The following is a 16,794-nucleotide window of genomic DNA, read 5'->3' as shown; positions in this document are numbered from 1 at the left end:
TATTAATTATTTAAATATGGTCTAGATGTAGTATCATGAAAAAAAATTAAAATGCATCACCGAGTCAAATGGCATAAAGTAAAAAAAAAAAAAAAAATCCTTTACTAGGTTGTAAACATTCTGTCTTGTGACCTTTAGAAAAATGCTTAAACAATTCAACATTATAATGGGAATGATGCAGCTTCATAAATGTTTGTTTATAAAGATATAAAGTTATTGTACACATCAATAAAAAAATATATATTTACACATTCACAGCCATTAAAATGACTTAATGTTGTCGAGATTTCTATGTTTTAGCAGGAAATATATGTCTATGAATCATAAATATGAAATACTTAAAGAGGATTGGTAGTTTTGATGATTCATACTCTAAACACAATGCAATGTAATTGGTGGTAGGTGGGCTGTTAATGTCATGCGTTTAGAATATTTTACTGTTTTTAACATTCATGTGGTTCACTTTTCTAATCAATACTTCTTTTTTTAAAAGACAAATAGAACGAATAATAATAATAAAAAAAAACATAACAATCACAGAATTTTTCAACATTTTTTCCCCCTTCCTATTTGCTTTAAATAATAAATTTCAAACAGAGTGAAGTATAAAAATAATCTAAGTTTATTTTAATTTTCCTCTTAAAAATATTTTATAAAGTAAATAACCTTTAAAAAAAGTAATGAGCATTCATTTTTATAAATATATTAAGCTTATTAGTATTTTTTCATATCTCAACTAACCAGAAGGAAAAATAAAGAGTATCTCAGCCATACAACATGACTGATGTTTTAGGGCTTAATAATAGTACATCATTTTCAAAAATTTTAAATACAATGTAAATGGAACAAAATAAATGTATATTTATCAGCAAACAATCTTGAAATCTTTACATAAATAATCAGAATATTATTCATTTCAAAACCAATTTTTAATCTTTAAAACCCAGTATAAGACTTTATATACTTTATCAAACAAATAATTATTTTTATCAAAATAACTGACTTCATTCATTCAAGTTTTGAAATTTTTTTTAAATCCGGGAAATAACTTTAAAAAATTCCTTCATTCACCAAAAACTGCATCTATGAATTTTTGATGGCTTAAATTTCATCCAAAATTATTTAATGATATTTTATATAAATATTAAACTAGTTAGTTTAGGAACTGTCACCTTAAACCTGCAAAAGATTAGAAATAAAGAAGCAATTATAAAATGATAATCGAATGCTGGAAATGTGCTGTGAATATGTTATAATAACTGGCAAATTTCAATATCACTATGAAAATCTCTATAATAATAATAAAAAAAAAATGAAGCAACATGTTTTATTACTTAATTAACATTATGCCTTAGAAATTCAAGTGGATTAATCTGAGACACAAATATTGGTTTGCTGATAAACAATTGTTATTATTATTATTAATGTATAAAAATTTAATGTTATTCCTAAAATAAAAAATAAACTAAATGTATTCATAATTTTTAGTACAATTTATATAAAATTAATCTTTTTTTTTTTTTGTTCCAAGTGAAAAGTTTTTTTTTTTTTTTTTTTTCTCTTAAGGATGTTCAAGAAAAGCTTTTTATTAAAGTCTTTTTCATTTGAAATAATTGCAAGAATTTTTTGGTCTATTTGGTACTTCTCAGAAAAGATTTTTGTTTTTGTTTTTAATGTTAAAAAGTGACACTCAAGATTTGTAAATTTGTTTTGGTTTTTCTGGTACAAGAACCATGGTGTTGCATAAAACAAAAGGTAAAATCCTATCAATATAAAACAGTTCAAAAAGAGAAATGTAAGAAGGTATTTTAAATGTTAACATTTAAATAAACGGATAAAATTTAATTAACTTTAAAAAACCTCAGGTGTTTTATAAATTAAAGAAAATGGAATGAAAGGCTTTTGAAAAATTGCAAACACTAGGCATTGAATTTTGACATTCATATTGCGAGAATAATGGGTTATCTCTCCCAGCAAAAGTTGAAGACTGCATAAATCTTGTATGTACAATGTATAAATGAGACAAAACTGCATCTGCTTTGTTAATGATGGCCAAGTTCAAAAAGAAGTTTGACAGCATGAAGTTTGTTTATAATCTCACGGTCTGAAGATTTGCAAAAATAACTTTAAATTAAAGCTGTATTCCCACTAGGAACAAACTCAACAATTTTTGTTATTAGATTGCAACAAGACATTCATTGTGCTGCATATCCAATTAAGAAAGTTTAATAGAATATAGAAAAAGTAATTTGTAATAAAAACAACACATGGACATAAAAATAATAGTAACAGTAGTTGCTCTGACAATATCAAGCTTCAAAGGCTGTGAATGTATAATATTATCGAGGAAGAAGACATATGCATATTTCCATTCCGATGGATCGCTTTATACATAAAAGGACATTATGGCTACAATTAATTTGTTTAGACAAGCAAATTCCCAAGCATGTAACATTTTATATAGCTAACCCCTCATTCACAGTTAAAAATTGAGATGGGAGCCTCATCATCACCAAGTCTGTATACTTTTAATGGCTCTCCTCCCTCTCCCTTTTCACTGGTGTTTTTATACAAAATGAAAAATTCTCATTCAATTGTTGATGATAATTTATATATTTTGTGGAAAATGGAACCAATACAGAAAAAAAGCTGCTGTATTACAGATTTGCTGAGGCTATACATGAGCCACCCAAATTTATGAATTAATTTAAGATTAATGTAACATTTTGAAAAGGCACCATAGGCTTTTGAGGATAAGTTTTACAATCTTGAACAACAATTGGATGAGCATAACAAATCTGAATAAGTATCTACAAACAATCAGTATGATTCATACAACATCAGGGCTATGATTACATCATTAAACAAGCAACACCATATTCTGATATCTAATACCACATTTATGAAGTGGGCATGGCACTTTCAAAACTCCAGAAAACTATAAATAATTTTGAATTATTATCATATAGGTTCATTGACATAAATTCTGCAGTTTTCATAATTTTCAGATGGCAATTAATAATTCAACATAACAGCAGAATATTACATAGCGATTCTTGAACATTTTGTTAATTAAAAGGTGTCATGATTTATAGAAAAAGTACACAATAATAATAATAATCTAAAGAAATTCAAACACAATAACTAATGAATTACCTTTAAAAATTTCAATGCACATATAATGCATATTTATACCATTTTGGTGTCTTAGAATATACAGAAATAGTATCTTCTGTCTAACTTAATAAAAAGTTGCTAATTATTTTAGAAATTTAAAATAATTATTGCTTATTTTTTAATCTATACATATCTTCTCCTTAACAAAACCAAAATTGAAATATATACATGCTATCAATTTAAAATAACAAAAAACTCAACCAAATGTTGCTATTCTCCAAAAAAAATTTTCAATCTTCTTTATAAGCATTTTGATAATGAAATACCACAACACATGATTACAGTTAAAAATCAGTAATTTACAGACTGAAAATAATGAACACATTTAAAGGAAAAAAAAAAAAAGTTTCTAAGTTATCATGAAACACATGAAGAAAAAATATATAATTTTCAAAAGTTGAGTATCTAATACACATGAAACAAGATGCAATGTAAATACAATATAATACATTTCGTCATAAAATCACTTCATACACAAAATCCACTTTCTTTTTCTTCTTTCACTAGTAAAACTGATTAATGTTTTTATAAAAAACAATAGCTCTATTCTTTGTACAGTTACTGTGAAAGCTAATTATTTCCTGCTTTCATTTCTTAAGGCCTTGGTTTTATTTTCTCTCTTTGCAAAAGTGGACTTGGGATTTTCATTAAAGAAATACGAAACGGAAAACACTTTAAAAATATGTAATAGTCTTTATCGTCTTCCTCCTCTTGGCTTGTTATTATTATTGACTCCATTATTTATTACAGGCATTTGTGGTCTAGGTTGTCCAGTATTTCGATTTGCACTCCTGGGAGTAAAAGCAGAAGTTCCATGATTGCCATTACCTGCAGAATAATCAATGTAGATTTTAAGTTCACAAGTAAAATTGTTCTAAGATTTAAGCAACTGAAACATTCTAGCTAAGAATGAACAGTAATTTGAAAAATACTGGACTAACAGCAATTTATATTAGGAAAAATCAAACAATTGCATAAATCATTATAAAAAAACAAAATTTCTAATTTGTCTTAAAACTAATTGATATAACCAGCATTACTCGGTATTAAAAATCCTTTTATGTTTAATGTGAAACTATCTTTATATCAAATAATATACAAAATAATTTAATAAATTGATTAAACTGCCAATACTTAATTTTCTTAATAAATTATTAATATCTGTTTGATTACTACTATAAATTTTATTTACAAATCCAGATGCATAAGAAAAGTTTTAAAGAGAATTTTGAGACTGTTAATTTCTTAGTAATAAATGAAATAAAAATAAAGCAAATCAATAATTATACCTCATAAATGTTATTAATCATTTGCTTACAAAATCTTATAGAATTTACTAATGTGTTCTCTTTGTATGCATTCTGATTTTTCTAGGATAAAAAATATTTTGTTTCCTCACAAAAAATCTTTGTTTTATTACTTGCAGTTCAGCGATATACTTAAACTTGGCTTTAGATATTGTTAAATCACCACTACTTTAAATTCAATAAACACATTGTCAAAAGATATATATTAAAATAAAGGAAAAATTGAAATAAATAGTGATGGAACAATTCAAATTTTTACCTTAGCAACGAAGTAAACCCATATATATTTTTTTATTTCAAAATTGTAAATCTTAATTATTTTTAATTAAGTTAATTAAGTCTCTTAATTTAAGTTATTTACAAATGAAGGAAAAATTCACAGAAATGAAATTGGTATTGATGAAAATGCAAAATTTTGCATTTTAATATGGTGTAAAAATATTTATTTCTGAAATAATTTCCCTTGAAGTTACTGTAGAAAAATGGCAATATCTTAGTAAATTCCCAATTATTTGAATATTGAATTTTTCCATTATGAAACATAGATAGTATTCTTTCTCTTATTTTAATTTTAAATAACAAGCCTTCAAAATTTGGTAGAATTGGTTCTAGTTCTTTAAAAGGAGATGTGAAACTTAAAATATAAACATGGGCAGCTCAAAATTACTTTTATTTATATTATGACTGAGATCAATAAGTATAGAAAAGTTCTAGAACAAAAATGTTCTCTGAATACAACCACCTTCCAAGATATATAAGCTGACATATGAAGCCTTTCTCTAACCATAAATTCTATTTAGATGTGATATCAATACTATGAGTATCTCAAAACTGTCTTGTACCACTTTCAATATAATATTCATCTGAACAGGCAATAAAACACATTAATTATTTTGGGAAGGGTGGGTACTAACAACTCATCAATTTCAATAGGGGAGGGGGGGAAGGAAGCATATAAATAGTTAATATTTTAAATAAGTGGACATCTAAAACTAAATAATTAAACACGCTAATGTCAATCACATAACATAGTTCTTTAAATCTTGCCTTAACTGGAAAACTTTTTTGAAAACGCGAGAAAAAGTTTCCTACAGCTCAAAAATTAAAATTAAGCATTTATTAATAATTGCATAAGGTATTAAATTTTAAATCATTACTAGACTGTTAAAAGAAATATTGTTAAGAAAACTATCAAGATAAAGACGGGCAAGAATTTTTCTTAATTATTCTTATACACGTTACCAATTATTACCAATAATAATTATACTAAAAACAATTTTGAGCAACAGCTGCTTCTGTAACACACAATTCAAGAATAATGCGACTTTTCTTACCTGGCAGTGGAGCTGTAGTAGTTGGTGGTACTGCAACACCAGGTACTGGCAGAAGAGGTACAGGCTGCTGTAAAGTGGGAGAGGATCTTGCGTCTGTCTGCAAAACAAAAATTAACAGTCATGAGGATCTTCTAAGAACATTAGCAAAATAATAATCAAACAGCATGTGTAAAAATATATTTTAATTTTACACAAAAAAATATAAAGTAAAATTACTAATGTTCTTAGTTTTTTTTTCCTACAAAAATGTTGGCAGCAGTGTTTCCATATTCAGTATAAACATAGTGAACCCATGATAAAAAAATAAAAGGTAGCTGGTAAAATACTTTCATATAAAGAGAATTATTATATATTTTTACAAACAACTGTAGATACAAACCAGTTAGAGCTATAAACAAAAATGACCTGTTTTAAGCTTTCACATATATTTTCAAATATGTATAATATGCATTTAAGAAAAAGTGTTGCTGAATGTGAAAAGCAGGAATTAATTTGCTTCTTCATAAAAAAAACACATAAAAGAGCACCTCTCCCCAAAACAAATATTACAGAAAGCTTAGAAAATACAGGATTATAACACCAAAGTTAACTGGTTGCTATTAATAATCTTAATAAAAATGAATATAAAATTGAATACCAGATGTAAAATTAAAAAAAAATTATATCAAAAAGAAAATTAATCTTACCTTTTGTTGATTAGCTTGCTCAGGGTTTTCACTCATGTTTGGCACTTCTGTAAAAGTAAAACAAAACCTAGAAAAGTAAAATAATTTTAGAGCTGGGAAATGTAAACAATACAGATGAGAAAAAAAGGATACAACAAAATAAAAAACACTGTTCTTTAAAAAATTATAATTTTTACTGAGCAGAATTTCCTGTTAAATCATGTTACATGAACAGAGAATTAGTTGGATAAGTATCTTTAAAATTCTATGCATATAATCTCTTTGTTAAAAAACCTTATCATGTAAAAAATATACAGAAAAATAAGAATGATTTTTTTAAAAATCATGAGATATCGGCATGTAGTAAAACAACAGTCTAAGCAGGCAAGAATTATTAGTTTCATTAAACATATTTCAAAAGTTAAGTAAATCCATAAAAGGATATATTTAGAATAATAAGGGGTGTTTTATAAAAATCTAGTCAGTAAAAATTAGCCATTTCAATAAATTCAATACTGAATATTAACATTAAAAAGGTACATAAACAGGAAACATATCTTAATTAATAAAAAACATTTCTCTTCAGTATATTTACTCAATGAATATTTAAAAAAAAAAAAATTAAAAATAACACTTTACTCTTAGCAATAAAATAATCAAGGAGGTCCATATATATCGTTACAAAAAATTTCATTAATCTACAATCAAAATTATAAATGGTAAATATCTGGAAAAACTTCAATTAATTTGCAATATGAAATCATAAAAAGAAATAAAACAAATAAGACAAATCTAACTTTTGAAAATAAGTTGCTACAAAACAAGTATAGTATGCATTTCTATTATAAGTTTAAAAGCATTGCAAGATGTTTAAAACTCAAAGTAAAAATATGCAATGCATTTTTTTTTTCTATTGATCAAAACAATTCACCTTCACATGAAACTTCAAAACATTTTGAATAAAATGTTAAATTTAAATGAAATTAACATTAAAAAGTATTACTTATTGGAAAATCATGACAATTTTTTCCTATTTAAAAACTGCAATGCAACATTCAGAGAACTGAAATTGCATTAGTTGAGAAACTTGGCGATATCAACTGAGCAGAAAATGGCAACCATGATCATATCAGAGAAAAGATATATAATAAAACAGTACATCATTGAACAAAATTTCACTTATAGTATGATTAATCAAAATAAAATATATTGCTATATGTAAAAATTGAGATATTAAGCCTCCAATTCAAATAGTGACAACTGAGAAAAATTTTAGTTCTGATAAAGTCATTACAAAGAAAAACCATTAATAAATTGCATTCATTTCCAGAAACTCCTCATACAGAGTAACTGAAGTGTTAAGATCACACATTTGAAGACTCAAAAATAAAACTGTTTTATACAATTCTAAGTTTCCAATTTCAAAACATTTACAAAAGAAAATTATAGAAAATAAAATAACAGTTTTTTTTTTTCACAAAAATTATATTACTTATAATATAACTTGCTAATTATATTTTCATACAAAATATATAATTTCCATCACATATTCATGATCATTTACATAATACTTCACAAAATATTCTCTAAAGTTTATTTTAACAATATTCTCCACTTTATACAAATTATCCAAAAGAAATCAGACACTGTAAATATTAGGAAACACAGATCTGAAATAAAAAAAAAATCATTAAATTCATTTAGAAAACAAATAATTACAATAATTTTGTAGTTTCTTGAAATATCTTCAAAGATGATTCACATGGACCAGATCTGACTTTTGACTGCAATAAAAATCAAAAGATCATTTACTTCAGGCTGCATCAATCAATTCATCAACCAAGGCTATAAATAATATGAAAAAAAGTGTACCTTGGCTATGAAAGGGACTTAATGGAGACCCCAGGTCCCTCATCATAACTTTCAGCTTTCTCCACTAAGAAGGAAGAGAAAAATATACATAAGCAAGAGTCATACATGTATGACACTGCTTTAGAGGTAAGGAATGGAAGTACAAAACACACCTTTTCAGTTTGCTGCAAAAATTCATATTCTTATAAAAAAAAAATTTAAAGGTGGAATCCCCCCTAAATTTTAGATCGGCAAATGATTATCTAATAAATGTTGAAACATAAAATAAACAGACAACAGGTTTTTAAAATTATTTATTTCATTATATTTTGTGTATCAAAATATGTAGCTTGTGATGCTGTGTGTGTGTTAATGATTTTAGACAACACAATTTTTATAAATACATTTATATCTTGATTTTAAAAACATACAAGAGAATTAGGTTATTTCAAGTTTACAAAATCATTTGATTATGTACTACAGTTTTTATTTTATAAAGTCAATAAGGCCTCTCAACAATTCAAGTTTTTTTTTTACATAAAAGACAGTTAAGATTCAATAAATCATTAGCTCTCAAACATGATTTGCAATTATTTTTAATTTAAAAATTTAACTAGAATAAAAGTCTTGCTCATTTTTCATATGAGTTGGTAATGTTTTAGGCATTCAATAAGATTTGAACATTTAGCATTCTAAATTTTCTAAATTTACAAACACTATAATACTTATTTTAAATTTTCAAGAAATCATTGACAATGTAGGAAAACCAAGAAAATAAAATAATGTAATATTTATTTTACTTGATTTATTTTTAACTACTATACAATACCAAAGTTGAAAAATCCTTGAAAATGAAGCTTGAAGGATATAAGAACCATATCTGTATCAAGATCTTAAACTAGATATAAAACAGTTTGAGTTGATACAAATGCAGGTGCAGGAACAGTTCTTGTAGTAGACATAATACTGAAGACTAATGAAGATGAATATGCTATGAAAGTAATACAAGCTAAAGCTCCTTTTCACACAACAGGAAGCTTTCTATGAATACATTAACAAAAAAACATTTAACCAAACAGTTCTGAAACTTGTTCTATCAACTACCATCAGATGATATAATCTGTTACAAAAAGAAACCATTACAAATGTGAATTTATACTTCTAGTCGACACATGCATTTCAGAAAAGCACTGGAAATAGATCAATGAAAGAAATTTTTCTTGGAGAATATTACAAAGCTTCACTACCATAATGGTAGACTTTTAAACATCTCTTTGAAAAAGAGAATAGGTACATCACATTCACAAACACTGTTTTTATAGATAACATTACAGAATTTGCAGATCACCAAAACTGCATCATACTATTCAACTGAATTACAAGACTAAGTAACAGTTTCAAAAGAAAACATACAGAATTCATCCTGTTCTCCAACAGCAAGAAAACTTACAATATGAAATAAAAAATGATATGAACAAATTTGATGACTTTTTATATCTTTACCTCTTATTTAAACCATTACCAAGAACACCAGAATTCACAATTAACAGTTTGATTTTCGTGGTTTTACAGATAAAAATAATTTTTCTTCACAAAGGAGCTTTTTGCAGCGATAATTTTTAACAGTGAAATTATTTCTGCAAGAAATTTTCAAATAGTTTATCAATTCAAAACGAAAGTTAAGTGTGTGAATTGTGTACAATATTTTTATATAATAATAACAAACATAATAAATTTAACTTATACTTTAATAAAACCTCTTGGCTTTAAGAGTGAAAGAACAATATATCATATGTACATACAATCTTCATAAAGATATAAAATAAAATGAAAATTTTTATAAAAAATATCATAAGATTATCACTATTCAAAAATATATGTAAACTTACTCTCCAATTTTCTGTATTTCTCCTCCTTTGCCAGTATATAAAGTAAGACAGCCTTTCCAAACTGAAGCATACCTTATAAAATAAATACAAAGTTAATATTTTATTTTATTATATACAGCATTTGAAAATGAAACTTTGATATATAGAAAATGAAACTTTGAAGACATACAAAAACAGCCATACAATTTCTTTTTCCCTTCAAAATTTTGTCATTATTTTTAATAAAACAGATTTTAATATAATCAGAATCAGGAAATAAAATAGTTTTTATCAGTGTTTACAGTGAGAATCTTAAAACCAAAGTTAGAATTTCATATTTTTATCTAGCAACATTTTATTACAAATTATATAAGAATTAATAACTTTTTTCCTAATTTGAATATAATTTCAGAATATTTTATCCTTCAAACATATATATAAATAGATAGATAGATTCTCTCCTTTTTGACTTAATTAACATAGCCTTATAGAAAGTCACTAATAATATACAAATAAAAATAATTCTGCAAACACTTTTCTGGGGGGGGGCATCAAAAAATACTTTTAAAATACAAAAATACTTTAAAATACAAAATACTTTTAAAATACAAAATAAGGCTTTTTAAAAAAACTAATAAACAAATGGATCTTTATACACATATATATTTCTGGATTTTCCAGCCATGATTTCAAAAATAATTCTGCAGAATAGCAAAATATTTTTTTTTTTTTTTGAATTACTGAATAACAAATGGTTTTTATATCATTTAAAGCTTTAAACATACTGATTTAATTAATGTGCCACTTTTTTCTAATTTCCACAATATTTTAAAAATGCTTAATTTCGGTCAAAATACATTTTAATTAAATAAGCTTGTGTCATATTTTCATAGCACAATATGGCAAAGATATGTAAATAAACACAACTAAAATTGGAATAAAATTTCCATTTAATATGAGAGGATATAAATAAACAATATAAGCAAATAAACAGAATTAAAAATATATATTAACTGTTTTTTCTGAATATGAGAAGTAACATGCATATGAATCAAAACTGTAAATGTTTAGGTTTAACTCAGGTAAAGGTTAGGTTAGGCCATTTAGGTTTAACTTCAACATTTAATGAAGAAAAGTGAGAATATATTTTGGGAAAAAAAAGCAAGAAAAAAAGAAAGGGGAAATAAAATTATAATAATAATTAAAAAAAAAAAAAAAAAAAAAAAAAACTCTTTCCATTAACAAATTTTATCCAAAATTTAATATAGATCTAAAATTATAATGCAAAAATCACATACACACGAGTTTATTAATCTAGATTTTAATTTTTCTTTCTTTCTGTTTTCCTATTTTTGAGTTATTGTGAGCAGACAGTCTACTTATTAATTGATCTGGCTAAAAATTTGATATACATTGACTATTTTGATGTAGAGTAAATATAAAACTTCATCCTCAAATTCCTTGTGTGTGTGTTGTTTCAAAGCTAATCTATTAATCAATGAATATGATCCAAAATTCGACAAATGAATTATAGTTCTAATGTTACAAAACTAAATTTTCTTCTATTAGCTTATTGGATTTTTTAGTTATTCCATACATAAACATAAGGATAGACATAACTACACAAATGATCTCCTCTTGATTTAGGGAATTTAAAAAAAATAAAGACATTCATTCAAAAAAATTATTACAGGTGTTTTTCAACAATTATAACACTTTTTCTTTAAATACCCAAATACTAGGCAAAAATAAAGACAAAATAAAGAGCAGATTGACTTTGTTTTAAGTAAAAAGAGAGAAAAAAAATTAAACGAATACCCTTTACTAAGCCTACAGATATCTCCTTGTTGTAAAAATAGCCCAGGTTCATCCCAAACTGATAAATTGATACTAGCTGTTCTATCAGCTACTTTGCATGTTCTGACTTCATGTCCATCTTTTGTCATGTTTGGACGACCTAAAACAAACAAACAATAAAGATATAATTAATAATAAACTATCAGAAAAATATTAAGTTTAAGGTATAAAATTTCTTAATTCAAAATATAGTAAGGACTTTCATTTATTATATATCAAAAGTTTCATGAAGCATGAACATCCATAGCTAATTAGAATTAAAGGGACAATCTTGGGATAATGTCATTTTTGTAGATCAATACAGAAGAAAACAATTCCCTGATTTATGTTTTATAATTATTACTATACAATTTTATTTTCCCCCCAAAATTTTAAGCACCTAAAACAAAACATTTATGCATTAGCAGCATGCTATTGGTAAACTTTAATAATACATGTATGCCATAGGCAAAAATTAATTACAAGACTACATTACTTATTAACATGCCAACTGTACAATAAATCCAAAGTATGCAATTAATACACAAATAATATTTACTGAGGTAAAGAATAGTTTTAAATGTTTTTTTTTTTACTTAACTCTACAGTGCATTGTGTAGCCTTTTTGCAACACATTTTTATTTCAATTTATAAGCTTCACATGATTGTTTCAATGGACAACAATGAGTATTTGGAAATCATTTTTTAAATGCATTTTGATACACATTTGCAGAAAAGACCCATATATATCAAGAATGGTATTGAATTAAATTTAAACTGGAAACTTAGGAAAATGCCAAGATGGTTGTTTTATGTTTAATTCTACCATTAAAAATGCTATCAAAACATTTTTTATCATTATAAAAATATATTTTTATTGTAGAATTGTTATAATGTAATTTATGTCCTTAGGATATCGTTTAATTCATAATGTAGCTAACTGCTACATTTTGTTTTGTTAAAATTTTACAAGAAAAAATAAACTAAATATTTGTTTATTTGGTACTGGAACTTTTCCGTTAGCCGGACGCAAATGTCGCCAATTGTGAACTAAACACGAATTTGGCATAAGAAATTTGGCGGAATTCTACATTATTTGACGATTTTTCGCTTGAGCCCGGCTAATGGAAAGGTATCAATAATTTTCCTAAATTATATGCAGCTATTCAAAACATATGTATTTTTTGTTAAAAATAAATCATGCATTCTAGGGTTAATGTTATAATCTTTTAAAGCAATGAATTTATTTATTACAAAAATTAATGCAACTAATCTCGAAAATATTTTCTACATAAAAAAATTATTATAATATTTTTAAAGTAAAATCATAACAAAAAATTGCATGTTAGATTTCAAAAAAATATAGACAGAGAAACTAAAACATGTAAATGATTAATAACTTACAAAAGGATATATAATTAATAATTCTATAGTTAGGACTAAATTAATTTTTTTTATTATTTTGTAATGCATGAAATATGATTTTAAATTTAAAAAATATAGACATTAAATATTTGTTTTCCCACACAAAATAATTCGTATATGAAATATTTGATTTTTTTTCTTCTTGCAGCAGTCATTCATTAAAAGCATTTTTCAATTTCAATCCTTAATCTTCTTTGTTTTACTCAAAAACAAAAATACAGTTTGTAAGAAATGAAATAGCTTCCAATTATATAACTAAGAACATACTTTTTTTGCAAATAATATCAGGTAATTCAAATTTTGAATTCCTATTTGAATCAAACTCAAAATATGAAAATTAAAGAAATCAAGAATTACCATTGGAATTATTAACAAACCTAACAAATTAATTATTTAAATAGTTAATTAATAGATATTTACATATTATAAAGTTTAAATTCACAGAAATGAACCTGACTGAATATCAAGCATTCAGTTTGATGTAATGTTTAGTTATCCTTTATTATTAAAAAAATTAAAAATATCAATTCTATAAAAATTAAATGGTAGTTAATCCATTCTTAATTCTAAATGCAGTCCATGCAAAAGATGTGTTTAATACAAGCATAAAGATGAAAAATTAATTTTTTACATTTATGCTTTATAATTAATATTTTTTTAATTCTATACTTCCATCTTTTTCCTGGACATTATAAAAATATATAACTAATTGTTGAACCATTAAACATATGGGGATAAATTTTTTTAAAAATCCATATTAATTTATTCTTTATATGAACACATAATCTCAAGACTTATCCACCTGATCAAGTGTAAAGGGTGTGGCTTAGAACAACTTAGCCCAAACCTTTTATTTTTTTACACAATAATTAAAGGTAAAAGGATAATTGATTTATCAAGTTAAAATCCCAATCATCTGAATAAAAGCATTGAAGGGACGCATAAGGAAAAGCAATAAATGCACATGTTAAAAATTTAGAAAATGGACAAAAAAAAAAAAAAATAGCTTTAACATTTGTATTGTCTGAAATTATTCATATCAATATAGATGAAAAAGTTGATGCATTCAAAAATACATGACATATTTACAAAAACAAAACTATGATATCTAAATATCATGACATATTTTTGGAAGACCCTCAAGGTTAAGGGCAGATTAAAGATTTTTATAATAATACCATACAAGAATATAATGCAAATAGTCACAATCAATTTCTAGTTAAAAGCTCAAAATTCAAAAGATTTACAATAAAAGCAAAAATTTTCATTAGTTAAACACAAACTTATGTATGAGGAATAAATTAATTTTACGAGAAGAATTATTAAAATATTTCTCCAGCTATCTTGCAAGATTATTTATTACATTACAGTTACACTAATTTGTAGATTTTGAAATTATGAATAACGCCATGTCCTAACTTGAGTAACAATTTAAATTAATACTTCGCTTGCGTTTTCGCAGCTTCTTACTAAGACCAATGACGAGCACATATCAGAATGAAAAAAAAAATCATAATTAACCTGCCAATAAGATCAAATGGCACATTGTCCAAAATATTCTAAATCTCTCAACAATTTTAGTTTTAAAAGTGTTCAACGATAACAGTGTTTTAAGAGTTTAATGAGATCGCGTTGGAAATCAAGATAAAACAGAATATTTTTTTTCCCCTTCTGTTTTATATAGAAATTTGTCTGGATGTGTAGTTGGATTAATACTCACCAATTTCAAGAACTATAAATAAAACATTTAAGGATTTCATGCCTGGTTTAATATCACGTATATTTGTAGGAGTGAATTCCATTATTTGTTAATGAAAAATAAAAGTAAGTGATAGTCCCCCCCGAAAGTTTAATAATTAACTGAAATCAATTAAGTTAAACAATCAAATGTTTGCTTCGATAAAATATAAATGGTAATAGAGTACATCTACAGTTTCAAGTAACTCGCGCGCATTCGCCCTACCGATAACACAGTAAACGCAAGACTGGAAGTGGAAATGCTAGAAGTGGCTTTATAAAAAAAAAATCTGGAATATGTTGTTGCCAAACACTGGAAGAACATACTTTTTATATTCTGTCATTGTCGAGTTGAGTAAGTTAAAAAAAATGAAGGAACAAAAATCTTTTTTTTTTTTCCTTTTTTATTTCCGAAGATTTATTTATTAGACTCCTTTCTGATAACTTCAAAAAAGTTTATAAAAAATATCAAAACATTTTAATGTTTCCATTTAGTTCATTTGATACTTCCATTTTTGCTTCATAATACTTTTCCCATAAATTTAAAAACAGAAAAAGAAGTTTAAAAAGATATTTCTTTTCTAATCAACTCATGCTCTTTCTCGTACTGCGATCTCTAGTTGAGATAATATCACACTACAGCTGTAAATATTTCTACGTTGCATTGAGCTACATTTTGTTCAAGATCTGGAAAATTATCGCGAAAAATTAAAAGCCCGTTAGCAATGGATAAGACTTGTATATTCATCGACTTCGGCCAACTGATAAAATATCTGCTAGCATTCGATCGTCGATGTATTACTTTCCGATTTTTCTTCCCCACCCCATGTTCAATCATTAAGCTTTCAAGTAAGATAATAAAAACTGCGCCTTTCGATGAAATGGATTATCATCATACATCAAATATTATAATGACTTAAAATCACTATCAAATCATAATGCATTTATTGACATTATAATTGAAAGAAAGCACATAATACAATATCATGCACTTATCATCTAATTTGGATTGTCCTTTCAATTTCTTAATAATTTTTTTTTTTTTCAATTTTCAATTAGAAACAAAAGGAGATGATATTTTATTTGTAACTAAAAACTGTTGTTAGAATAAATTATGGAAATATATTGGACAGAAAAAAAAAAAAAATCCGAATTTGTGTAGCATTTTTCGGCTTTTTTGGTTTAAAAATGACCTTTTAATTTTATTTATATTGATTGCTTGGAAATAAAATCTGTTTTTGAAGTTTGTTTTATTTCTGCTCAAACCTTACAAACTTTTATTTTGATGCTAATATGTCTAGTAAAAAATATTTTTTCTGTTTAAATCAAGTTAATTAGCATATCATGATTCATATCGTATGCCTCAGGAAATTATGATTTCTTTAAACTATAAACAGCAGGGTTAGACTCTAATATTACAGCAAGAATTACCAAAATGAAAAATTTATTTATTTAAATTATGAAATTATTTTGTTATATCTATTTACTGACAGACAGTAAAATTCTGATATAAAAATGCTATTGATATTCTTTCAGAAAATCTATTCTTTAAATATTATTGCTGTTTTTTGTTGTGGCCTTGAAAACTACATGA

At 25.3% G+C, this 16,794-nt stretch overlaps 1 protein-coding gene across 1 annotated transcript; it reads right to left on the bottom strand.

Annotated features, from left to right (window-relative positions):
* Positions 1–1,560: 1,560 nt before the first annotated feature.
* Positions 1,561–15,458, bottom strand: LOC129969120 (SOSS complex subunit B1-like). The gene is made up of 6 exons (XM_056083535.1): positions 15,184–15,458; positions 12,021–12,159; positions 10,224–10,295; positions 6,505–6,571; positions 5,819–5,915; positions 1,561–4,005 (listed from the first exon to the last, which is right to left on the bottom strand). The coding sequence occupies exons 1-6, from the start codon at positions 15,263–15,265 to the stop codon at positions 3,872–3,874; spliced, it is 591 nt and encodes a 196-aa protein (XP_055939510.1). The 5' UTR covers positions 15,266–15,458; the 3' UTR covers positions 1,561–3,871.
* Positions 15,459–16,794: the final 1,336 nt, after the last annotated feature.

The sequence above is a fragment of the Argiope bruennichi genome, chromosome 5, assembly GCF_947563725.1.
Source record: "Argiope bruennichi chromosome 5, qqArgBrue1.1, whole genome shotgun sequence".
NCBI classification, from domain to species: Eukaryota; Metazoa; Arthropoda; class Arachnida; order Araneae; family Araneidae; genus Argiope; species Argiope bruennichi.
Note: the sequence above shows the minus strand (reverse complement) of the source record. Positions and strands in the feature narration are given on the sequence as shown.

What these genes read in the sequence shown, in the direction of transcription:
- LOC129969120 (XM_056083535.1), bottom strand. Translation starts at nt 15,265, where the DNA reads ATGGAATTCACTCCTACAAATATACGTGATATTAAACCAGGCATGAAA. An exon ending in ATCTGTAGGCTTAGTAAAGG is followed by an intron (nt 10,296 to 12,020) that starts GTATTCGTTTAA and finishes TTATTTTATAAG; the next exon opens with GTATGCTTCAGTTTGGAAAG. An exon ending in AGCAAGCTAATCAACAAAAG is followed by an intron (nt 5,916 to 6,504) that starts GTAAGATTAATT and finishes TTTGTTTTGCAG; the next exon opens with ACAGACGCAAGATCCTCTCC.